The sequence below is a fragment of the Catharus ustulatus genome, chromosome 26, assembly GCF_009819885.2.
Source record: "Catharus ustulatus isolate bCatUst1 chromosome 26, bCatUst1.pri.v2, whole genome shotgun sequence".
Classification (NCBI taxonomy): Eukaryota; Metazoa; Chordata; class Aves; order Passeriformes; family Turdidae; genus Catharus; species Catharus ustulatus.
Window position 1 is genome coordinate 5,981,876 of NC_046246.1, and position 24,644 is coordinate 6,006,519.

At 59.8% G+C, this 24,644-nt stretch overlaps 2 protein-coding genes across 7 annotated transcripts in view; both read left to right on the forward strand.

Annotated features, from left to right (window-relative positions):
- On the forward strand, positions 1-1,233 carry NDUFS5 (NADH:ubiquinone oxidoreductase subunit S5). The gene is made up of 2 exons (XM_033080652.1): positions 1-319; positions 1,017-1,233. Exons 1-2 carry the CDS (start codon positions 104-106, stop codon positions 1,119-1,121), a joined length of 321 nt encoding a protein of 106 aa, XP_032936543.1. The 5' UTR covers positions 1-103; the 3' UTR covers positions 1,122-1,233.
- A 5,807-nt stretch (positions 1,234-7,040) lies between these two features.
- The window catches only part of MACF1 (microtubule actin crosslinking factor 1), a 151,688-nt gene continuing 134,084 nt past the window's right edge, over positions 7,041-24,644 (forward strand). For 2 of the 6 annotated variants that reach the window (XM_033080499.2, XM_033080500.2), the window contains exon 1: positions 8,351-8,616. In XM_033080499.2, the coding sequence (XP_032936390.1) occupies positions 8,397-8,616 (220 nt within the window). In that variant the 5' untranslated portion in view covers positions 8,351-8,396. Of the gene's footprint in view, positions 7,096-8,342; positions 8,617-13,515; positions 13,668-24,644 lie in introns of those variants that run through there. The other 4 variants (XM_033080489.2, XM_033080486.2, XM_033080501.2 and 1 more) reach the window with 4 other exon arrangements.

The following is a 24,644-nucleotide window of genomic DNA, read 5'->3' on the forward strand; positions in this document are numbered from 1 at the left end:
GGCGCTTGACGGCGGGAACGTCGCGAAGCGCCCGTGAAGGACGGCGGCGGGCCCGTGAAGAGGGGGGGGGCGGCGGTGCCGGCGGCGCGACAGGAGCGCAGCCATGCCGTTCTGGGGCCTGCAGAAACAGCTGGGCATCGATGTGGACAGCTGGCTGTTGCGGCAGAGCATGCCGCAGCCGCACGGCCAGGCCGCGCTGTGCCACGCCTTCGAGCGCGAGTGGGTGGAGTGCGGGCACGGACTGGGCCAGACCCGCGCCCGCCGCGAGTGCCAGCTCGAGTACGAGGATTTCATGGAGTGCATGAAGCGCACCAAGCTGGTGGGTGAGCGGGGGGGCTTTGAGGGGTCACAGGGGGTGCTGACAAAGCGGGGGTACAGCTCAGGATGGGGGGACTCGAGGTGCGGGGTCGGGCTGGGGAGAGGGCCATGCTCTGGGGAAGGTTTGTGGTTCCAGCCCTGTGTGGCAGCGCTGCCTGCTCATTCCCAGTGTGAGAAGGGATCGTGACCTGCAGCAGCTCCTTCCCCGAGGGCTGCGGTGGCTGTGGGAACCCAGAAAAGCTGTGGCTGCCCCGTTCCTGGAAGTGTTCCAGGCCAGGTTGGAGCAGCCTGATCAGTGGGAGGTGTCCCAGCCCATGGGGGTGGGACTGGATGGGGTTTTAGTTCCCTCCCAACCAAATTATTCCATGTTTTGGGGCGGACCTTTCTCCTTGCCCTCAGCGCTTCTCCAGCAGCATCCACATCCAGGACGAAATCCTGCTCAGAAAATTGGGCTGGAAAACCAAATATCACCAGTACAGAACACCCTGAAAGCCGCAAAATCTTTGAGAAGAGCCTCAAACTCAGTGAGGAACCCTAGGCTGGGGTTGGTGTGGGTTCCACATTTATGGGGCTGCCAGGACCTGCCTTGGGGACCCCCTGAGGGATCTCTGGGACCCCCCTGAGGGATCTCTGAGACCCCCTGAGGGATCTCTGAGACCCCCTGAGGGATCTCTGAGACCCCCCTGTGTCCCTGCCAGGCCAAACGGCTCCAGATCATCCTGGAGCAGCGGGACAAGATGATCAAGGAAGGGAAGTACACACCCCCCGACTACCACATGGGCAAGGAGGAGCCCAGGCCGTGATTCCCACTGGAATTCCTCTTGGAAGAAAACCCCCAGAGCACGGGGCAGGAGCCCTGCTGTGGCTGGAGGGGAACAACCTCAGGTGGAGCAGTAAATATCCCTTTGGAATGTCTCCTTGCCTCTGTCTTGTCTTTTTTGTTTTGGGCAAAAGCACATCGTTTCCACACGGATTCAGAAGAGGATGGATTTGGGATCTCTCCTGGTTTTTCAGTGTGTGGGAGGCAGATTTCCTCACTGGGGGTTTGAAATCCCACATTCCAGCAGGATCCACAGAGCCCCTGGCACAGCCCAGGACGTTTTTCCTTCCATTCCCTCCAAATCCCCTCATTTTTGGAGCAGCACTGAAGGGGGTGAATCCCTGGGATGTGGAGAGTGGCCAGCTCTGTGCTTTAATCCACGTTTTTAATACTGCTGGAGGTGGAGTTAATGCTGGATCTTTGCTGTGAGATTCCTGATCCCAGCAAATCCCAGCTGGGATGACAAAGGCTGTGACCTCTGGGGGCAGGGATGTGACATTCCAGGAGGGACATTCCAGAAGGGACATTCCAGACCCCTGCCCTGCCCCAGAGGGGTCTGTGCTGTTCCTGGGGATGAATCCCTGGGATTGCCATGCCCTTGGATATGAGGGATCCCAGCTGGGTGCTGATTTTGGGGGTGTCCAGGACAGAAATCTGAACCAGGAGATCTCCATTTTATCCCCTTTGAACAAAGTGCACTACAAGAAACCCTTCCCTGGATTGCACAGGACAGCAGTGATGTCTCAGGAGCCATCCCAGCAGGGTTGGAGCTTTTGCTGGGATTTCTGCTGTCCCATCCCTCAGCTCCCCCCAAATCTGCCTTCCCAAGCACTGCCCGAGGTTTCTCCCTCCCCCCAGCCCCAGATGGATCCATATTCCAGCCCAGATGGATTCTCTGTGCTCTGGCTGAGTCACAGGGAGCCACATTGTCCCTCCTGGGGGAGGGGGGCACTGGAGAGCTCCAAATTCCCAGTCTGGCTTCAAATCCTCTGCTCTGTGACCCAGGACTGGCTCTTCCCTGTGTCTGCCTTTGTTTGGCACTGCTGATCCACACTCTGCCTTGTGTGTTCCCTCTATTTTAGCTAACTCTAGAAATAATATCATTTTAAATTTTTAAATAAAATATCAAATTTTAAAAAAACTTTTTTTTAATCAAAAGATATCAATTTTAATATTTTTCTCCTATTTCCTGCCCAAAGCAGGAATAATACCCCAAGACCCCATCCTGGCTGGATCATGGCTAATTCCTGACTAATTAATTCCTGGCTGTCCTTGCAATAACTGATAGACACTGAAAATCCTCAGGGATTCTGGTTGCTGCTTTAAATATGAAAATTCTGGATATCAGTGCTCCATGGATCTCAGCATTCCACCTATAAAAGTGAGCAAGGAGGAGGAAAACACAGGGAAATCCAGGAGCCACATGAGGAAAAGGGAATGGCTTCAGGTGGAAAGAGCTGCCAGAACAAATAAAGGATGGATAAAGAGAGAAAATCGTGCTGGGGATGGAAATGGAGAGGTGCCATGGAATTATTTCTCCTCAGTGATTTGTCCTGGGGGGATTTTGAGGAGGAGCACCCAGAAAATCCAAGCAGGGCTGAGCTGTTCCAGGAGCTGGTTCCTCACCAAACCACTCTGCAAATCCCCAGGGTCACTCCCTGGCTTTCAGCCATGGATGGAAATTTGGGCAGCAGAGCCAGCCAGGAGGACAAATCTTAATGAACCTCCACACTTGAAATCACTCATTATGGATGATAATTAATTATTATCAATTATCCTTCCCTTTTCCAAAGAGATGTGAGCTGGTGGAGACACCAGGAATGCAGAGAAGATTTTGGGGATGGCTTTGCCAGTGCAATCAAAACTTTTTCCCAGCCTGGTGGCACCCAGAGCCTCACAGCAGCACAGGCCAGCACTCCCAGGAATTGCTGTTTGGGGGAAAAAAAAACTGTTCTGATTAGGAAATGTCACTTTTCCAAAGAGAGGAGGGAAAAAAAAAAACTGTTCTGATTAGGAAGTGTCACTTTTCCAGAAAAAGGAGGGGAAAAAAACCCTGTTCTGATTAGGTCTTTTCCAGAGAGAGGAGGGGAAAAAAAAACTGTTCTGATTAGGAAATGTCACTTTTCCAGAGAGAGGAGGGGAAAAAAAAAACCCTGTTCTGATTAGGACTTTTCCAGAGAGAGGAGGGGAAAAAAAAACTGTTCTGATTAGGAAATGTCACTTTTCCAGAAAAAGGAGGGGAAAAAAACACAGTTCTGATTAGGACTTTTCCAGAGAGAGGAAGGGAAAAAAAAACTGTTCTGATTAGGAAATGTCACTTTTCCAGAAAAAGGAGGGGAAAAAAACCCTGTTCTGATTAAGACTTTTCCAGAGAGAGGAAGGGAAAAAAACCCCTGTTCTGATTAGGAAATGTCACTTTTCCAGAAAAAGGAGGGGAAAAAAACCTGTTCTGATTAGGAAGTGTCACTTTTCCAGAAAAAGGAGGGGAAAAAAAAACCAACCAGGCTCAGCAAAAAGCCTGGCTGGTGTGGAGAGTGACTCATCCCATGGAGCTGTCCAGATGTCAGAGGAAATATCGGGATCTGAACGCTGCTGGCTCCCGAGTGGCTCTTTAGATCCGTTCAGGATGGAATTGCTCCGCAGATCGGCGTTATCGCAGCTGGGACCATCCATCCCCTCCAGTTAAAAGCTCTGTCAGGAATTTCAGCCAATCGAGGGAATAATCAAAGACATGATGAAAACAATTAAATTCATTAGAGATTAAAAAATCAACTCCTGGTTTTGCTGGGAGAGGAGAGCAAGGCAAGGCTCTGCCTGAGCAGAAAGGATTGAAAATGGATCCGATGTTCCTGCCTGAGTTTCCCTGGGCAAAGGGATTTTGGAGCATCCTCAGCTCCACAGTGTGGCTCACCACAGATCCATATCCAGCCTGTTGTAGTTCCAAATTTATATTTTGCTCTTTGCCTTTTTTGTCGCTTTTTTGGCACGGGGGTGATGCCACGTCCCAGCTGGGTGGGAGGCACCGGGGTGGGAGATCTCCATGGGGATCTGAGGGCAGAGCACCATCCCAGCCTCTCATTCCCATTGTCCTGCAACCTTTATCCCTCCAGGAATGGGAATTGGGAGAGTTGGGCTGAGCCCCCACCTCCTGCAGCTCCCTCTGCATCATCTGCAGCTCCTCTCTGCCTCGGAGAGAGAGGGGGAACAAACAACTCTCAGGAGATGAATAATTTATCAAAAGTCAGGGGAAAAGGCAGATTTCAGCCTGGAGCTTGGGCAGAGGTTTTAATGAGGGAGAGGGGACAGTTCTTGGGGCATCTCCCCTGTGGATGTCCAAGGTCTCAGCACTCAGGATCCCAGGGGTTCCCTCAATCCTGCTGAGCAGCAGAGGAACAAGGAAATAAAATTATTTAGGGAGGACCTGCCTCCCCCTTCCTCCTGAAATAACGATTCCCTGTCTCCACGTCGGCAAAACAACGCAGGATCCTAACCCAGATTCGCAGCACAAATAAATCCATCCAGCACCTCCCGGCGCTGCGAGGGATCTCGGGAAGCGCGCTCGGGGTGTGAGATCCACGCAGGCTGGAACAGGCGCCGTCTCCCAGCCGCCCGCGCTCCTCGGGGATTCAGCACGGCTGGAATTGGCTGGGTTTGCTCCCAGAGCACCGGGAGGAGGGAGGAGGAGGCTGGAGACCGCCTGGTGACACGGGGTGACAAAGACACGCGTCACCCTGCAGCCAGCACCGGGCTTCCCGCAGCCTCGTGGTGTCCCGAGGGAGACGAGAGAGGGAGCAGGGGTGACCGAGGGTGTGACAGCATCACCCCAGCGTGTTCCGGGGGCCGGGCTGGCCTGGCCGGGCTCTGGGGGCCGGGGCCGGGCTCTGGGGGCCGGCAGCGCTGCAGACACGCGGCCGAGCCGCCCAACCCGTCCGGGAGCTTTGGGAACGGCAGCGTCTGGTTCTTGAGGCGCTTCCCTCCTCCCAGCGCCTCTGGGGCCGGGATGAGCCTTCCCCTGCTCCGCAGCTCCCACGGCTTTTGGGGTCTCCTGTGATTTTGGGGATCACAGGAGTGCTGCATTGATCCAGCAGTGTCCGGTATGGACCGGACCGCACGCTCCAAGGGAGTGAGATTTGCACAGAAAGCAGTGTCAGGGTGGCACCAGGATGGTGGCCCTGTCACTGTCACCTGTCATTGGGATGGTGGGACCGGTGCCAACCCACAAGCACGCCCTTTTCCAGTACACCCTTTACTCTGCCTCCAATTCCCCAACAGCAGTCCGGCCTGGCTGCAGCCCATGAGGGTTCCCAGAGCTCACAGCCTCATCCCCAACTGGACCTCGTGTCCTCGAGGCCTTGCCCTGCATCTTTGGGGTCACCCCACCGGTGTATCCACACCCGGGCGGGTTTTGGCCGAGTGCTTCCTCCCCATCCCTGCATCCCAGCGGGCAGCGCCGCAGGGCAACACGTGCTCCTCTCCAGCCACGTCCCAAGCCGCGTCCAGGAGCGAGTGTCACCACACCCCACGCCCTGTGTCCTCCACCAGCGCGTCCCACCCCCTCGCTGCAAGCACTCAGCAAAAACACGCACCGGGAAGCGAGAAGTGTTGGGATGAGATCTGAAAACCGGCGGGGGAGAGATGCCCACGGGGCACTCGGGTGCGCCGAGACCCCGGGGGGATTGGGGCGCCGGGCTTGGCCGGGCCGCGTGCGGCGCCGCGGGAGCAGCCGCGCTGGCCCCGGGCCGTGGCACGGAGCTGCTGCTGCTCGTTGGGTGCCGCCGTCGGTGCGGAGCGGCTGGATCTGCCGTCAGCCGGAGCGGTTTATCCTGCTTCACTCCTGCCAGGCGGCTGGGGCTGTCCTGCAGCTCCGCCACCCCTTCGGGCTGCTCCTGGTGTCCCTGCCCGCTCCGCGCCTGGCGCTGGGACACATTCGGCTGCGGCTGGGATGCGCGGCTGCCCCGCAGGTGAGGCCCTGGGCGGCTCAGGACTGTCCCAGCGCGGCCCTCCGGACCTTCCCGAGCCTGTCCCCTGCTCCCTGCTCGTGTCCCGAGCCTGTCCCCCGCTCCCTGCTCATGTCCCGAGCCTGTCCCCCGCTCTCTGCTCGTGTCCCGAGCCTGTCCCCCCGCTCCCTGCTCGTGTCCTGAGCCTGTCCCCCGCTCGTGTCCCCCGCTCGTGTCCTGAGCCTGTCCCCCGCTCCCTGCTCGTGTCCTGAGCCTGTCCTCCACTCCCTGCTCGTGTCCTGAGCCTGTCCCCTGCTCCCTGCTCGTGTCCTGAGCCTGTCCCCCGCTCCCTGCTCGTGTCCTGAGCTTGTCCCCCGCTCCCTGCTCGTGTCCTGAGCCTGTCCTCCGCTCCCTGCTCATGTCCTGAGCCTGTCCCCCGCTCCCTGCTCGTGTCCTGAGCCTGTCCCCCGCTCCCTGCTCGTGTCCCGAGCCTATTCCCCCGCTCCCTGCTCGTGTCCCCCGCTCCCTGCTCGTGTCCCCAGCTCGTGTCCCCCGCGATGCGCTGCGGCTGCTGGCCCCGATCCCCGATCGATGGGTGCTCTAATTACCCTGAGCCTGGGGGGATGCGGAGGATGAGGATGGAAGGGGGATGCTGGGAGGATGCCGGGGGGGGATGCTGGGTCGCTCCGTGCATTGGGGGTGCAGGGTGGGGAGCCAGCAGGCGTTGGGGTGCCCTGAGCAGCACGGGCAGCTTGGAGGGCTCACGGTGGGAGTTGCCCGGGGGTGCCCGGGGTGGCGGTGCCGGTTGTGCCGGCGCAGGGGCGGGAGGCGGCCGGGACCCCCCCGCCGCTCCCCGCCGCCCGGTGGGCAGGGCCGGGCCGGGCCGGGGGAGGCGCCGCGGCGGCGGGAGCGCACGGCGGGGCCGGGAGCGGCCGGACCGGGAGCGCACGGCGGGGCCGGGCCGGCACCGGAGCGCCGCGTCCTGCCCGAGCCGAGTCGGTACCGGAACGCCGGAGGGGGGTGAGCGGGGCTGCGGGTAGCGGGGAGCGCACCGGGGAGGGACCGGGGAAGGGCGGCGGATGGAGCAGGGATGGGCCGGGGATGGAGCGGGGAAGCGCCGGGGATGGAGCGGGAAGGCGCAGGGTCAGAGCGGGAGATGAGCGGGGAATGAAGCGGGAAGGGCAGGACACAGGGATGCAGCGGGCATGGAACGCGGAAGGGCGGCCGGTGGGGATGGGGATGGACCGGGAAAGGGGGGCAGCAGCAGCCAGGGCTGGGCTGGAGCTGCGGGCACCGGAGGGTGCCAGGAGAGGGGGGGTAGGACCAGGTGTGAGCAGGACCCGGGGGGGGCCACACCGGCCCCGTGTGCCCCCGCAGAGCCGTGCCCGCACCCCGCTGCCTCCTGCACCTGCTGCCCCCCCGCCCGCGCCGCAAACCCGGCTCCAACCCCCGCAGCCCCCGGCCCTGCCGCTCCCTGGGCACCGAACCCCGCCCGGCCCCGCAGCCCCCCCAGCCCCACACCCGGACTGAGCCCCCCGGGGCTGCCGGGGGAGCCGCGGCTTTGGGCCGCGATTCATTTTTTCACAGCTTTTCAATGGGGGGTGAATGACTCATGGAATCCTTTCTTCCAATGTTTTTTTTGGGTCTCTTTGTTCCTGTTTTGCTGATTAAATGATGGGAATAAGGAAAGGCTCGGCGTGATGGAGGCGGCTCCTGCGCCGCGGCACATCGGTTGTAGGAGTCTCAGGCATTTTTCCTGGCCGTGCTAGAGGACACAATGAGATTTATTTTAAATATGTCTCATGCAAGGTGCTTATTTGCCCAGCGTGTGTACGCGGCACAGCTCACTCCCGGCGTGCTCCAGAAAGCCCTACCATCTTCCTCTGCCATGATTAATAAGATTTTTAAAGCCATCCTCATTCTCAGAAGGGAAAAACCTGCAGGTACAAAGGGCAGAGCCGAGCTGATGCTCCTTCTTGTACCGAGCACAAAGAAATCGAGCCTGAAAGATTGGACTTGGCTTTGTGGGAGTGAGCTCAGGGATGCCAGCGTGAGCTTTGCTGGTAGAGGGGCAGCCGTGCCACTGTCCCCATCGCAGGGCGGAAACTGAGGCAGCATCCAGCACCTCCAGCAGGGCTGATCCACCCGGCCCAGAGGGCAGAGACACCCATGGTGGGCGATCCCTTCTCCACCACCCCCAGCACCTGTGGCCAGGAGAGCCCCGCGGCCACCGGCCCGGTGTCACGCGCTGTTTGCTCCTTCTCCAGGGTGCTGCTGCCCGCGGGGACGTCCTGCCCGCCCTCCTGCCCTTGCCCTGGGCCATGTCGTCCTCCGACGAGGAGACCCTCAGCGAGCGCTCCTGCCGGAGCGAGCGGTCGTGCCGGAGCGAGCGCTCCTACCGCAGTGAACGCTCGGGCAGCCTCTCCCCGTGTCCCCCCGGGGACACCCTGCCCTGGAATTTACCCCTCCATGAGCAGAGGAAGAGGAAGAGCCAAGATTCGGTGCTGGACCCGGCCGAGAGGGCTGTCGTCAGGGTCGCAGGTAAGGCAGCGCCTTGTTGGTTCCCCCCGGGGATTGGCGGTGCTCCCCCGCGGTGACTGAGATGATTTTGGGGTCATCTCTGGACCCCACTGCTCCTCAGGGAGCCGGGGATGGGCGCGGAGAGGAGGGGAGGGGTGGATGTGGCTCTGGTGGCCGAGGAGCAGGGTGGTGGTTTGTCCCTGCCATGGCTTTGTCCTCTCCAGGCTCGCTCCGGGTTCATCCCCTCAGCGCTGGGGTTAAGGGATGACTGCGCACCTCCAGCCCGCGGGCTGGGTGACATTAAAATGTTTAATTAAGGACTGAAAGGCTCCTTGGTGGAACAATGCCCTTGGCTGAACTCCGGGGAGGAATTTGCCGGGGGAGGTTTGGGATTCCCGCCCGGGTGATGGAGCTGGGGCTGCTCCTTTGTGGTGCCATCAGCAGCTCCATGGCTGTGGACATTGGGACATGCTGGTGTCCCCGTGTGGAGGGGACAGTGCCCAGCGTGTCCCCGCTGTGCTGCTGACCCAGTCGCGGCTCAGGGGAAGGAGCAGGGATGGGAAACAGAAACAAAGACAGGGATGGACCCACCTTGGCTCCTTCTCCGAGCGCTGTGGGGGTGGTTGGGACCCCGCTCCAGGAGGAGGATGGGGGAATTTGCTCAGGGTGGTGGCTCCAGGCACCAGAGCTGCGATTTGATTCCTCACTGGGGCCAAATGGCCATCGAGGGCTTTGATGTGTGTCTGCCGGGCTCTGTCCACATCTCCGGGCGCCTTTGATCTGCTCCTGCCGGAGCAAACGGGGATTTGAGGATTCAGGGGATGCCGAGGGATCCCTGCTGAGCCCTGGCCGGGCTGTCCCTGGCTGTTGCTCCGAGACAAACCCGGGGCTGGGTTTTTATCTCACTGATGGGGGTGGGCACGAGGGTGACAAACCCCTGAGGTGGCCGCTGCCAGCCCCCAGTCAGTGACCAAACCAGCCCCAGTGCTGGGGACACTGGGAGCGCTGGGGAGCAGGGACAGCACCTGGGGCAGGTGCCACCAGGTCAGGGCTGGCTGTGGGGGGCTGTTCCCTCCCTCCCTGCCTGCCCCGTGGCACGGGGGGTGCGTGTGGATCCGGCTGTGCCCGGGAATCCCGGGGCTGGAAGAACCAGTTGATTCAAATGATGGTTCTTGAGAACGCACCGTCTGGGGCTGGGATAGGCAAATGTGCAGGGTGTGGCTGGCCCTGCCCCAAATCCCAAATCCCAAATCCCAAACCCCTGGGGCTGGGAGGTGGAGGGGTACCAGGATCCTGCCATATTCACTGCTTCTCATGGACCCTCTGTGCCCCAAAATCCCCATCCTCCCCCACCCCAGGGATGGATCCTGCCAAGGCCCAGCCATTCCCCAGCTCTGTTTCTGCCCGGGATGCCGAGTGCTTGTCATCACCCCAGCTGGATCCAGCCCGTGATGAAAGGCAGGGGGATGTCACAAAATTCGGTCTCATGCAGATTCCCCAGTAAAAATAACTCGGGAGGTGCAGTGAGACAGTGCTGAGCTGGGGAAAAAAAAGAAGAGTTCGGAGACAGTTTTGTGTCACCAAGTTTGAAAATGAGCTGAAATATTGATTCAGATCCTTGCATTATTCAGTGGGAATGTCTGCAGGGCGCTGGCTGCCCCAGTGCCTCTTCCCGCTGGGATCAGGCTTGGGACCAGGGATGGTGGCCTGAGGAATGTCCCCTGGGGGACCTGCACCTCTCAGTGAGGTGAGGGGATAGGGTTTGGCTTTTTGGGATCCCCAGGAAGGGGCACCAGGGCCTGGGGATGGAGCCTGGGCATCATTTAGGGCTGGAGAACCCCATCCTTGTGCCACCATGGACCTTGTAGAGATGACACAGAAGGAGTGGCACCTTTTTGGGTTTGGGGAACACGGGGATCTTGGTTTTGGGGGGACACAGAGATCTGGGGGGCTCTTGATCCTTGCTGTCCATGGGGTCCAGCAGTCTCTGCATCCCTTCTGACCATCAGAGCCAAGGAAAGGAGGACACAGCCGTGCCCAGAGAGGGCTTTGTGGGGGGCTGGGCCACGCTGGCCAGGTCCCCAGGCAGCTCTGGAGCCGTTCCCTGCTTTTCTGGCATCTCCTCCCAAGGCAGCGGTGGGAGGGGAGGGGGGAGCAGGACGTGGAGGGTCAGAGTCCGACCCTTGGCCCTGCCTTGCTCTGTCTCGCTCCAGGCGCTTGGCAGAGGGTGAGGGTGGGCGGGGGGTGCTGCTTTTGGGGGAAAAAAAGGCTCTTTCATCCTAAATGTACCAGCACTCGCTGCTGCCAGGGCTGTGCCGGGCGCTGCTGGGGCAGGAGGGGCCGGGGCACTCCGGGGTGCCAGGGGTGAGCGGACAGGGTGATGGACGAGGCGTCGCGGGGGCTTTCCAAGGACTCTTTGAAAAGGTTCCTGCGAGTCCTTTGTCACCCGGGCGCGTCACCCGCGCCGCTGGCAGAGCCAGGGAGCTGCGCTTCATCCCCGGGGACAGGGAACAAACCCCCTTGTTCTCCGCTGCCTGGGGAGCAGCGAAGCCGCCGGCTCGGGGCAGGTCCCGAGCAGCATTCCCGCTGCCCGAGGAGGAATCGCTGAGTGCCAGCTGGCCGGCACAGATTCTCCTTTTCCCTGGGAACGCGTTTTTGGGTCAGAGGGATGTGGCACCTCTGCAGGGCTCTGTGCCGGGCGGCTCCGCGGGCTGGGGTCGTTCCCAGGGGATTTTTTGGCCGTTCCCAGTGGGATGCTCCGCTGAGGATTCGTACCAGCCCCCGGCACCGCTGGGCACAAAGGCCCTGCCACGAGGTCGCGGCGATCGCTGCGATCGAATCCCTCCTCCCCACGGAGGGCACCGGCGCTCTGTGCCACGTTAATTACTTCTCCTAATGAAGGCGCCAAGCTGAAAGGGAGATGCCTCCAAAAGCGGGATGAGAGGGGTGGTTTGGGTAACCCCACCCCAGGCCGGCGGTGCGGGAGGAGGAGGAGGAGGAGGAGGAAGAGGAGGAAGAGGGAGGTGCTGCCCCTGGTCCCTCTTCATTCCCCGGAGGGATGCGGGGTGCGGCTCCCCCCACCCTGAGGGGGCTCGGGGGTCCCTGGGTGACAGTGGGGACACGCAGGGTGTCTGGCTGAGCGGGATGGGGCTTTTCTCGTTGCCGTGGTTACCCAGCCGGGCCCTCCAGTTGCCATGGGAACGGCGCATCGGGGTGAAAAAGCAACATCTCGAGATGGCCAAAAAGGGCCGGGAATGGCCCCGGTGGGGGGGGCTGGGTTTGACCAGGGGGTGTCCTGTGGACTCAGCGGGGGGTGAGTGGCTCTTGGGGGGACTGGGGTGTCCCCTGGCCTGGGGACAGCCACCCTCGTGCCCCTGTTTCCACGGGAGGTTTTGCTCTGTCAGCTCGGCTGGGATTTGGGGGGGCAGAGTGGGGTTTCTCTGGATATGGGGGTGCCAGGCAGGTTTGGCCCTGAACCCAAATTTCCTCGTGGGGTTTGGCTCTGCCTCACTGTTCCCCTTGGTGGGGCCTTTCCATCCCCTCCAAAGTCCCCCAGTTGATTCTCAGGGCTCCGTTCCTCACCAGGGAATGCAGAGGGGTCCCCACAGCCGCTCCAGGCAGTGCCAGGGGGTCTGGCTGTCCCTGGGCACAGCTTCCAGCCGGGATCACAGCCCGGGGATCCCCGGCAGCCCCCCCAGCTTGTGCCATGCTGGAAGCAGAGTGGGGACCCCCATACTGGGGGCAGCAGGACTGGTTATGCTGGGGTCTACTGGGATGAACTTCCTGAGCTCACTGGGATGTGCCAGCAGCACCAATTGTCACTGGGGGGTCTCTGGGTGACAGCGTGGCACTGGGAGGTCATGGCATCATAGCTGGGCAGTGTAGTACGACCCCTCCCATGGTGTTACCCCTGGTGTCACCCTCTGGTGTCATTGTCTGTGTCAGCCACCCTCTGGTGCTGTCCGCGATGTCACTCCGGGTGTCACCCTCTGATGTCATTCTCGGTATCACCCCCAGTGTCACCCCCCCGGTGTCACACACACCCCTGGTGTCGTTCCTGCTGTCACAGCCATTGTCACCTCTGTGTCACCTCCAGTATAATCCCCGCTGTCACCCCCCGCTGTCACCCCCCGCTGTCCCCCCGCCCCTCCCGCCCGGTGCTGCCCGGAGCGGCCGCCAGGGGTCGCGGCGGGCCCGGGGCGGGCACCGGGGGGCGGAGCCTGATTGGGGGCGTGGCCTCAGCGGTGGCGGTGCCTGTTCCGGATGGGCGTGTCCATGGGCGTGTCCAATGGGCGTATCCATGGGCGTGTCCAATGGGCGTGTACGCGGGCGTGTCCCGTGGGAGTGTCCATGGGGGCGTGTCCACGGGCTTGTCCCCATTAATGGGCGGTCACCGGGCCGGTTCGGGGGGGTCCCGGGAGCCATGGGTGGGTCTAGGGGCGTGTCCCTTCCGGTGGGCACGACACAAGGTTTTGTCCCCACGGTGGGCTGGTCCCGGTGGCCAGGGGCGTGTCCAGGGGCGTGCCCTGGTGGCCATGGGCGAGTCCCGGTGGCCAGGGGCGGGTCCCGGTGGCCAGGGGCGGATCCTCGGGGCGGATCCCGGTGGCCATGGGCGGGTCCCGGGGCGGGTCCCGGTGGCCATGGGCGGGTCCCGGTGGCCATGGGCGGGTCCCGGTGGCCATGGGCGGGTCCCGGGGGCGGGTCCCGGTGGCCAGGGGCGTGTCCCCGGGGCGGGTCCGGGTGGCCAGGGGCGGGTCCCGGTGGCCAGGGGCGTGTCCCGGGGCGGGTCCCGGTGGCCAGGGGCGGGTCCCGGTGGCCATGGGCGGGTCCCGGTGGCCGGGGGCGGGTCCCCGGGGCGGGTCCCGGGGCGGGTCGGTGCCGGGCGCGGCGCGGCGGAAGCGGCCCCGGCACAGACGGGCACAGACGGGCCCTGGCCGCGCCGCCGGCAGCTGCGCCCAGCCCGGGCACAAAGGCCGCCATGGCCGGGTACGTGCCGGGGCTGCTCCCGGCCAACCGCAGCCAGGAGAAGGAGTTCGTGCAGGCCTACGAGGACGTGCTGGAGCGCTACAAAGGTACCGAGCCCGCCGGGCCCCGCGGCCGGGCCTGGAGAGAGCCGGGGCCGCTCCGCGGGGCTGAACCGGCGCCGTCCCCGAGCCCTCCCCGAGCCCTCCCCGAGCCTTCCCGGTGTTTTCCCGGTGCCTTCCCGGTGTTTTCCCGGTGCCTTCCCGGTGTTTTCTCGCTGTTTTCTCGCCCCCGCGGTGGATGCTCGGGGGGCAGCAGCATCCTCGGTGTCCCAATGCGAGAGTGCCCAACGTGGGGACAGCGCCGGAGCGCCCCGGGTGTCCCCCGCGTGGGGTGTCCGGGGTTTTTAGGTGGGATTTATATGGGGGAGCAGCGTCCCCGCGTGTGGTTCCTGCTCCTGCGTGGGCTGCCCGTGGGCTCAGCATCCCTGCGTGGGCTGCCCGAGGGATGAGCATCGCTGCCGTGCCCGGTGTGGGGTGTCCGTGGGCGCTCGGCATCCTCTCCCTGAGCGTCCCACATCCCCTACCTGAGCTTCCCACATCCCCTGCCTGCCTCTCCTTGGAGTTTTGGGGTCTGTCTGTCCCTCCCGTGGGGTGCACAGCATCCCAGCCGGACCCCCCGGCGCTTGGAGCAGCAGCGCATCCTTCATCCCTGCGCCCTCACCCGCGGTGCCACGAGGGGTTTGGGGACCCCCCAATGTCCCCAGAGCCCCCCCAGCACCCGGGCAGGGATGCGGGGCCAAGGTGCCGGTACCGGCAGTGAGTTTGCAGTTTTGATGTCAGCTCATCCCCCCGGCAGCTGTGTGCGTTCCCATTCTTCTGCTTGTTATTATTATTTTTCTTCTCCTCCCCTGCTGCAGCGCTAGGCTTGTCCTGGAGCCCAGATTCCAGCCCCACAGGGCTCCCAGTGCTCCGGTTTGTGAGTTTAGCAGCCAAGTCTCTTTAAAACGCGGATGGCCGGGCTGAGAGGAGCTCACAGCGCCGGTTTCCTTTTCCTTTCTGCCTGTGGATTAATGGATAATGGATTCCCTGATTCACTCAAACATCCCAGAGGTGGGAGAGATGTGCAGCCTCTACAGGGAGCAGGGAATAAAACCTCACTGGGTGCCTTGGAAATGAACAGGGAAACGTGACTAGGGCGGGTCCGAGTACTTGACAAACTTTTTTATTTATTAACAAAAAGCTGCTTTGATGTAGCTGGGCTCAGCGTGGAGACGCGGGTGCCGGCGTGGAAGGAGCTGCTGTTTGCATCGGGTTTGCTTTGTTCCAATAAAGAAATGGAAATTCCAGGGTCTGGAATGGCTGGAGCACCACTGGCACCTGGGCTCCCCTTGCCCTCTCCCTGCTCTGCCTTCCATGAGCAATTGGGTTCTTTTGGGAAGGAGTTTTTCTAGGGAATTTCTGATTTTTGCACTGAGATATGGTAGGAAGCTGGTGGTAACTTGGAAATACCCTGCTGGGTGTTGTTGGAGCTTGTTTGTGGTGTAGGGGAAATGAGTGTTTATACTCCCTAAAAGCTTTCTTTTGCTTTTGAGCCCTCCTGGGACATCCCACCAGCGCTGCAAGGGCTGAGTGGGAGCCCAGTTTGGGTTGTTTGGGTCTGGGTTGGTCTCTTCCTTGTTATTCCCCACTGCAGCTCCTGTAAACCTTTGGTTTTTCCTGTCCAGAACAAGTTTTCCACTGGCTCGTCCCCTCCCCCTCTTAATCCTGCAAAACCAGAGAGTTTTCACAGAAATGTGACTGCTGAGGGCTGAGAGTGGGGAGACCTGTGGTGGTGGCTGTGGTGGCCACATCCAGGACCTGACACTGACAGCAAGGAGGACACTTGGCACTGCCAGAACCAGGATTATAAGTGCATTTCTCTTAGCACCACTAAACACCCTAAAAAATCCCAATTTGAGCAGCGAGGCCTCTGCTGAGCGAGCCGGGACAGGTCTGGAGACGAGCAGAACAGCACAGCTAGGATCCCAAAACAGGGAGGAATCCTCCAAATCCTGATTTTTCCCCTGCTGAGCAGGAGTGAAGCAGATCCCCGTGATTCTTTTCTCTCTGAGAACACCCACCTCGGCAGCGGGGTGCCGGGGAGCTGTGCCGCAGCGCTGCGGCTCCGGGGGCTCGCGGGGATGATCCCGATCCCGGCCCTGCTGGGGGAGGACACCATCAGCAATGTTTGCATCAGCGCTGCAGGGACACCCACCTGCTGTGCCCTGCTCCTGAGGGGGTGGCTTCAACACAGAATGGGGCTAAAAGTGGGGATTTTGGGGGTGGTGCTGTCTCAGCGCTTCGCTGGCGCTCGCTCCGTCGGGGTTGTGCTGTCTGGAAAGAACTCCACACCTGCAGCTGGCAGGTCCCCAGTGCCACCACCTTCAGCAGTGTGGCCCAGCTGGAAGCCAGCAGGCCAGCTCCCTGCAGGGATTCCAGCCCTTCTTGCCTCATCCTTGAGGCACAGGCCGGGACCTGCCGCGGATCCCGGTGGGAATGACGGCATCGGTGATGCCGGAGCTTTTTGGGGTTTGGGCAGGAAGGGGTACCTGGCTGTCACCCTGAGGTCACTCTCCATTCCCATGGCAGCCTCCTGTTGTGTTTTCCCCTTGGGAAATCAGGAGGCAGCACATGGAAATCGTGGCCCCGTGCTGAGCAGCCCCCGGCAGCTCAAGGGTGCCGGCGGCTTTGCCAAGCTCAGAACACAGGTCATGCTTCCCCTGCTCCAGTGCTGTAAACATTAACTAATCAATCCTGCTCAAATCCTTTCTTTCTCATAATTAACTGGTGTTTTTTGGGGGATTGGGGGTAGAAAACCTGGAGCTGTGGCATCTCCAAAGCTTTTCCCTGCTCCCGGCGCTGTCTCTGCCTGCTCTGTGGTGTCCGGCACGTGGCCTGGCTTGTTTGGACTGGGACAGCACAAGGTGGTTTGTCACCTTGGTTGAGTAACCTGGCTTCAGTCAGGGAGGGAACAACGTCCCAAGGACTGGAGGAAACCCTGGGGTGGGCAGGAGAGGTGGGGGACTCTTGTGTAAATCAACCAGGATTCATTCTGTTGGGACTGGAGCCTTGCTGGTGGTGGGTGGCATTCCTGGCCATGCCCATCTCTGAAGAACTTTCTTTTTTCTCACTTGTGGCTGGTGTTGTGCCACAACAAATGCACCTGGAGGTGTCTGGGGTGCCTTGTTCCTTGAGCCAAGCAGCTCTCCCAGCGTGCAGCCTGCTCCTGGTGTAAGGGATTGCATCCCACGGGGATGAACGTCACTCCTGGCTGGTGCTGAGTGGGCTGCACGAGGCCCTTGTGGCCTGTGACAGCACTGCTGGGACTGGTGGCATGGTGGTGACTCCTGGCTGGGGGAGAGGAAGCCCTTCTTCCTCTTCATCCCTCGGGAGGAGGATTGGCCAAGTTCCACTTTAGAGTGGAGAGTCCCTGGCTGGAGCAAGTGTGGGGGAAGCTGGGCTGGGAGCTGTGTGATTTTGTGTCATGGGGTGAATAACCCGGATTTTTGGGGAGGGAAGTGTGTGGGAGTCATTCTCTGGCATGGAGGGGGTGGACCAGAGGCAAAAGGGGGGTCAGGAAGGTGGCAGGAGCCTGGAGCAGCCTGAGGTTGGAGCAAGGAGCTGCTTTGTTTGTGTTTGTTTTGGCCAGCGGGGAAATGGTGCTGGTGGTCTTGTAGGTGACAAGATCCACCTCAGCTGGCCTGGCTGGCTGTCTGCATGGTGCCATCCCCATGCCAAGGCCCAGCAGTCCCTCCTGGGCTGGCACTGCCTGGCAGAGTGGCGTGTGCCTCCCCCCATCCCTCCAGCATCCTTGGGATCAGCGGAAACAGAACCGGCGATGTCCTGGTGCCCTGCTGATGAACCAGAACCGTGCTGAGCCCTCCTCTCCCAGCTCCTGGAGCTCTTGGCTGCTTCTCCTCCTTCCCATGAGCTTCTGGTGCAGAGAGAAAATCCTCTGGGAGGGCAGGAGGTGGGTGCAAGGTGGCCTCACATGCTGGCACCGTCACCGGGACGTGACCGCGGCGTGCCGGAGGCTTTGATCCGTGAGCAGCCTCTGGAAAGGGCTGGGGCTGTTCTCTGCCTGCTCTCCCCAGCTCTGCATTCCCCTGGAGCCTTTTCCTTCCCGGCTCATGCTTGGGGGTGAGATCAGAGTCTTTGACCTCCGTCTGCTGGGTCCCAGCCAACCTCCTTTCCAGGCTCGTCTCGCTTGTGTCAGCTAAGTTTAGACTGCTCTGGACATACCGTGGCTGATGCCAGTGGCAAGGAACCTCCCAGAGGGAAGTAAAACAAGAGGTTTTATTTAAATGTAAAGTGTCTTAACACCATTGTTTGAATACCCGGGTGATAAGTGCTTTTTTTATGGATCTGGAATGGATAAATCAGGCTGTGGGAGCAGCAGGGTGATGCAAGTTCCAGTTCCTCCTGTCTTGCTTTAAGGAGAGCTCGGGGTGGGCATGAATGAGCTGGGATTTGTGGCTACAGCTCCATCCTCCTGCACAGAGGGGCTGTGAGCCCTGCCTGGAGCAGGGGCTCAGCCTGGCTGGTTCCTGCACGGGGCAGTGTTTCGCTGCTGGCTGCAGCAGGAGGTTTGGACAGCCCTGGGGTGGCAGGAGGATGCACTAAGCAGCTGGGAATCAGCTCTGGGAAGCCCTGGAATGGACCCCACTCCTTGATCTCCAATAATCCAGCCCTCCCCATGCCCAAAGCTCTGTGTGTAGCTGGATCTTAGCAGCACAGGTGAGTTTTCCAGGCAGGTGAGGCAATCCCTGCCCTGGGGAGAGGCACAGCTGGGATGGTTTGGTCACCCCCACTGCTGGGGCTGGTCACCCCTGCTGTGCCCCCCGGCGCTGGGTGAGCCCTCCCAGGCCCATGGGCAGGACCAACAGAGCTGCTCCTCTCCCTGATTGCTCACACCTTTCCCATCCCATCCCATCCCATCTGCGGGTGGGGTGGGAACCAGCAGAGCCGGTGCTGGGAGGTGCTGGTGGGGGAGCAGGGGTGGAGCAGGGAGCTGGTGGCTCCAGCACACCCCTCATCCCTGCTGGATGCTGTCCTTGGCATCTCCCTTCCCTTCCAGATGCTTTTTCTCCCGGGAAAATCCAGATTTAACCTCTCAGCGCTGCTCTGTCTGGGGGGTCTGGGGGTGTTCAAGCAGCTCCAGCTTGGAGAGGGGAGACAGCCAAGGAAATTCCCTGCATGGAGATGCTTGTGTTAATGAGCTGGGAAGTTTCCCTTCCAAATTCATGTTTTGTGTGTGTGGATGGATCTCACCCGGCTGGGGGGCCGGGCAGGGGGCTCCTCCAGCCTCAGCTTCCTGCAGGGATGTGTGAGTGATCAGATTTGCTCTGTCTGCCCATGGATGTGATCAAATGAGATCTGAGATGTGTGTCCTGCTTCTGGGAGAGAGAAACCCAGAGATTGTTGGAAGAGGGGAGGGGAAATGGGAGTGCAGGATGGTTTGGGAGATTCTGGGTGATTCTGATCCCAGACCTGTGGTTCTGATTCTGGCTCTGGCTCTGTGGCTCACAGCAGAGGTGGGACAGATCTGCCCTGCCTGCTCCTGCAGCTGTGTCCTCTCCATGCCTGGAGTGTCCCTTTGTCACCCCCTGTTTATCAGAGCTCAGAGCCAGCGAGCTGGGAGCGCTGGGAGGCCACAATTGTGTTTATTTTGTTGTTTTCCTGTGCGTGACAAGCCTGCATTTCCATTTTTCATTTCCTGTTGAGCCCTGTTTCCCTCCGGTGAGTGCCCTGCCTGCCCTCCTCTGCTCAGATGAACTTTTTTTTTTTTTTTTAATGGTGCTGGGGAAGCTTTTCCAGCCTCCCACAGGTGATGAGTGCTGTGTTTTGCACCTCTGCAGCACCTGCGTGGGCTGTGTTCTCTCCCAGCTTCCTTTTTGCCCACCTTGAGCTCTGCTGGGAGTTTTTTCCCCTTCCTCAAGAGCCTGCCAAGGTTGGGGGCATAATCCTGGCATGGCTGGGATTGAAACCAGCTCTTTCTCCAAATCTCTTGCCCCCCCCAGCCATGCACCCCATTCCTGCCTTGATCCCAGTGGGATTTTTGTGTCCTGTCAGGGTGGGACTCATCTTGATTTTTATTAATCATTATTCAGGTCCTACAAAAATGCTTCTGCCAGCAGCTTATTTTTCCCTGCAGGGAACTGTGTACAAGGGCTGGGAGATTCCAGCTGACCTTGGGCAGTTTTGCTGCTGGTAAATCTGTGCTGTGGGAGCGTCTCCTTTGCAGGAGGAGCAGGGCTGGGACATCTTCCCACCCAGCCTGGTGGTCCTGCTAAGCACGTGCCACTAATGAGCCTTAATTAGTGCCCCCCACACCAGCCCTGTGCTTTAGGAGTGTTCAGATGACACAGTGATGCTGGGGACAGCTGGTGTGGCTGGGGTGACACTGCAGCCTTGAGGATCATCCCTAAATAAATCCACCCCAAGCATGTCCAGGATCCCTGGCTGTGCCAACACTCCTGGTGTGGCTGGAGCAGCCTCATCCCCACTCGTGGGGCTGCTGGGGTGTGAGGTGACAGCAGTGGGGACAGCCAGGGTTGGTGGTTTCAGTGCAGGCGCCTCCAGATCCTGCTGCCTGGGCAGGGATTTCATCCCAGCCGCCTGTTTGGGATGCTTCTCGTTCCTGCTGCCAGGGCAGTTGCTCTGCTGGGATTCCTGGATGTTGCAGGAGCTGGGGGGGCTGCCCTGAGTCCCCCCTGCCACTCTCAGTGTGCTGATAGAGCCAGCTGGAGAGATCCTCCCTCCTGCAGGAATTCCTGGCGTTCCCAGCACGGGGGAGAAGCTTTGGGGATGGGATCCCACTTCCCATTAACCCCCTCAGGACAGCAGGAGGGAAATGGAAATGCCCTTCTCCCCATCAAGGCAGGGTTTGGGGGAGCTCAGTGGGGTCTGGGATGAATTCCCTGCCTCTCCCTCCTGCTGCTGGAATTTTGGAGCAGTTTCCTCCTTGCTGTGTCCATCCTGGTGGGGTCTGGTCTCTCATTTTTGCTGGGAAGGAGAGGATGGAGATAAATGAGGTGGGATCTCACTGTCCCCCTGTGATGGGCTCAGCTCCCTGTGCCTGTTTGGGGGTGTTGGAGGGGAAGGACCTGATGTCCCCTCCCTGGGATTGTTCTCACAGCTCCTTTGTCAGCACAGATCAGGATTCTTTTCCCCCCCTTTTTTTTTTTCTTCCTTTAGAGGAAAATTCCATTGTGCTATTTTTAGTGGTGACAACTTGGCTTCTCCAACAACTTTTATTCTGCTGCTGAAGGCACGGGGGGGATGGCTGGGAATGGCCCTGTGGTGCCAGGGATGCTGTGGGCACCAGGCACCTCCAGATCCTAAATCCAGGCTCTTCATGGTGGGATGAATGGGATGTCACCTCCATCCATCTGCACCCAGGGGTGTGCAGAGGGTGCTGGGGTGATCAGAGTGAGGACAAGGCAGAATCTGTCCCCCCTTTTCCAACTGGGAGCTCCCAGAGGGAATTTTGGCTCCCTGGTTCCCAGCTGTCAGGGGCACAAGGAGCAACTGCAGGGTTTGTTCTGCTCACCATGCAAAGTGATACCCCTGGTGTGTGTCTGTCCCTGGAGGAGTGTCTGTCTGTCCTGGAGCTGTGGAGGAGGTGGACACAGGGTTGCTTCCATGAGTGTTCTGGTTTTATTCATATTTTTATGGGATATTCTGGGGATACATCTCAACACAGGGTGAAGGAGCCAGGGATTCATGTGCCTGTGGATGAGGGGAATCTCCACACTACCCTGATTTTCAGGGAGCTTCCCCCCTGTTTTTTGGGGGGAGATTTGGCTCCTGCAGCACATCCTTGCTCTGTTTCTCTCCCCTTCCTCTGGCACAGCTGAAATGCTGTGTGGGAGCCCAGGCAGGATGATCCTGCACCGTGTGGTGGGTCTTGCTCAATCTGCTGGGATCTTTCCAAGCAGGGAATGAGGAGAGCAGGATCTACCTCCATGACAGCACATTTCAACACTGCTGCTGATGATTATATTATTATAATTATCATTGTCATTGCTGTCTGTATTATTTGATTTAACAGAAGTCCTGCTCCATGCCTGGTGGACACCAGTCCTGCTGAAAGGCAGCAATGAGTGGATCAGGCACTTGGATCACTCTGGGCTGGTTCCTGCTGCCAAAAAATTCCTTTAAAACCAGTAAATCTCCTTTTGAGCTTTGTAAGAGCCTCACAACCAGGGCGAGGTGAGCATGTGGTGGGTGTTGGGGGGCAGAGAGAGGAGGGATCTGCTCCCCATCTGCTCCTGGCTCTCACCTGAACCATTTTCCCAACATTTTACAGCACTCTTGTGATGGTTTCTCCCAGACTGTCAGCCCTGTGTCAGTCACAATCACCAGGGTGGCTTTTCCCACAAGGATGGGATCCCATCTGCCTATTGCTTGCCAGCTTAAATCCCATTGGGGTTTTTTTTTCCCTTCCCCTCCCAATTCCCTTGCTGGAAATATCCCCAGGACACAGAATCTCTGCAAGCTGCTGGAGGGGTGGGATGGGGGATGCCAGGGGGCCCAGGGCAGTTGCTGGGCTCATTTGCAAAAAGGGGGCTGGCCTCAGCCCTGGGAGCTTTCATCAAATAAGGAAACACTGCCAGTGGTCAAAGGGCGACTGAGAGGAGTCCAGCAGGAATGCTGAGCTGGGGACAGTGGCTGGAGCTTGTGGGTGCCCTGATGCCACCCAGCTGAGCAGCAAGGGTGGCTCTGGCTGCAAGATGAACTTGGAGAAGTACAAGAAGTTCCTGGATGGACTCGGCACCCTGAGAGGTATTTGTGATGGTGGGGAGAGGCTGGGGGAGGCTCCCACCATCTGTCTGGGCTGGATGGAGCTCTCCCAGCACGGCCTGGAGGAGCTGCTGGCTTCCCAGAGAGGCAGCCAGGAGGGGTGGTGCTCCCAGGGCTCCCCTTCACTTCCCTCCTTTGTCCTCCCCTTGGATTTGCAGCTGGGCACAAAGCAGCGCTGGAGCAGCTCAGGGAAATAACAACTGGGGAAGGAACTGAGCTCCCATTCCTGCTGCAGGGGACTGAGCTCCCATTCCTGCTGCAGGGGACTGAGCTCCCATTCCTGCTGCAGGGGACTGGGCTCCCATTCCTGCTGCAGGGGACTGAGCTCAATTCCTGCTGCAGGGGACTGAGCTCCCGTTCCTGCTGCAGGGGACTGAGCTCCCATTCCTGCTGCAGGGGACTCCCCAATTCCTGCTGCAGGGGACTGAGCTCCCATTCCTGCTGCAGGGCACTGAGCTCCAATTCCTGCTGCAGGGGACTGGGCTCCCATTCCTGCTGCAGGGGACTGAGCTCCCATTCCTGCTGCAGGGCACTGAGCTCCAATTCCTGCTGCAGGGGACTGGGCTCCAATTCCTACTTCAGGAGACTGGGCTCCCATTCCTGCTTCAGGAGACTGAGCTCCCATTCCTGCTGCAGGGCACTCCCCAATTCCTGCTGTTCCCATGGGCTGGGGGCTGACCCTGCCCTGCTCAGGCTGTTTTCACCGCGTGGCACCCGGGTGCAGATTGCTGTTTTCCCACTTCTCTCCTTTCTAAAGCTCTTTCCCAGAGCTCTTTCTCAGGCTGTCCCTGGAGAGGCAGCTGGGACACCCGATCGTGCTGGGCTGGCCCCTGGCAGGTGGCTGGAGGCAGGCAGCCCTTGTCCCTCTGTCACAGGCAGCTCGCCTTACCTGGTGCTCTGGGAATGCTTTTTCTCCCCTGCCTTCTATTTTTTATCCTCCCTGCTATCAGAGATTTTTTTCTTCTGGAATTCCCAGCCAGCCCCATCCTGCTGCAGGGCTGCTGGAGGGAGAATAGAGAGCAGAAGGCACCTGGAATGCCATCGCCTGTCACCAACAATGCTGTCATTGACTTGCCCCTTTTTACAGCAAGGCCTAGCTGGGCTTTACCAGCTGATCCCATTGTATAACAAAGGTGAATCAATTCCATGTTTAATTTAGCAGGGAGCCAAGGGAGTTGTCACCAGCGGGCTGGCAGTGTCCCCACCCTCCCGTGCCGCCGCGAAGGGTTAATCCCACAGCTCTGTGCTGACAGCTGCCCTGAGTTATCGAGTCTGGGAGGAATATCATTCACTTTCTTGTGCTGCCGTGGTGTCCAGCATGAATTTTTCCTGAGCCTCGCTGCAGCTGGCACGGGGAATCAATGTGAAAGGAGCTCTGTGCTTGCTGGGTGTGCCGGGGTGGTGGCTCTGTCCCCTTCAGCCCCTTGGCAGCCACAGCTGGGTTTGCTTTGGGTGCTGTTTGGGTTTGCTTTGGGTGCTGTTTGAGCCCTGTTACACATTTTGGGGCTCACACAGAGTTTCCAGCCCCAGCTGCAGCTCGGTGAATTCCCGTCCTGCCCGCCAGAGCGATGTGTGGGCAGCCTGGATGACATTATTAATTGTGTTTACAAGGTGACTGCTTGCAGGAGCTGAGCTGGCAGCATTCCCCTCTCCAGGTGCTGCCCAGAGCCCTGCTGGCAGTGCTGGCTCCCACTTCCCAGAGCTCGTGGCACTTTCTGCTCCCTGGGACAAGGACGTGGAAACACGGCTGGCACGTCCTGAGGAGCCCAGTCTGTGGCTTTTGCTGCTTCTAGACCCAGTGATGCTGATTTTTTGTCACCAGCTGTGTTTACCACAACTCTTTGTGGTTTTAAGTCAGGGGGGAGTGTCCAAAGCCAGGTTGGAACCTTCTGGTGGAAGGTGTTGCTGCCCCATGGGGATGGAATGGCCTTTAAGGTCCCTTCCAGTCAAACCAGTCTGGCGTTCTGTGCTTGGAGGAGGCCAAATGCTGATTGAACCAGCACAGTTTGAGCCATTTCACACTGCTGGGGAGCTTCCCTATGCCTCCAAGCACAAAAGGGGTGCCCACAGGGAATGGTGGGGATGCTGTGCCCTGCATCCTGCTGTCACTGTTGGCATTGCCATGGATCTAAATGTGCTCCCAGCACTGCAGCCAGCCAGCCCAGCCTGCCCTGGAGCTGGCCAGAGCTGGAGGAAAACAAGGTTTTATTGCTGGAGAGGTTTCTTTTCCCTTCTCCCCCC

Bases quoted from the DNA above. Each gene is read 5' to 3' on its own strand.
- NDUFS5 (XM_033080652.1), top strand. From the start codon at position 104: ATGCCGTTCTGGGGCCTGCAGAAACAGCTGGGCATCGATGTGGACAGC. The intron at 320-1,016 runs GTGGGTGAGCGG...TGTCCCTGCCAG, and splicing joins GCATGAAGCGCACCAAGCTG to GCCAAACGGCTCCAGATCAT.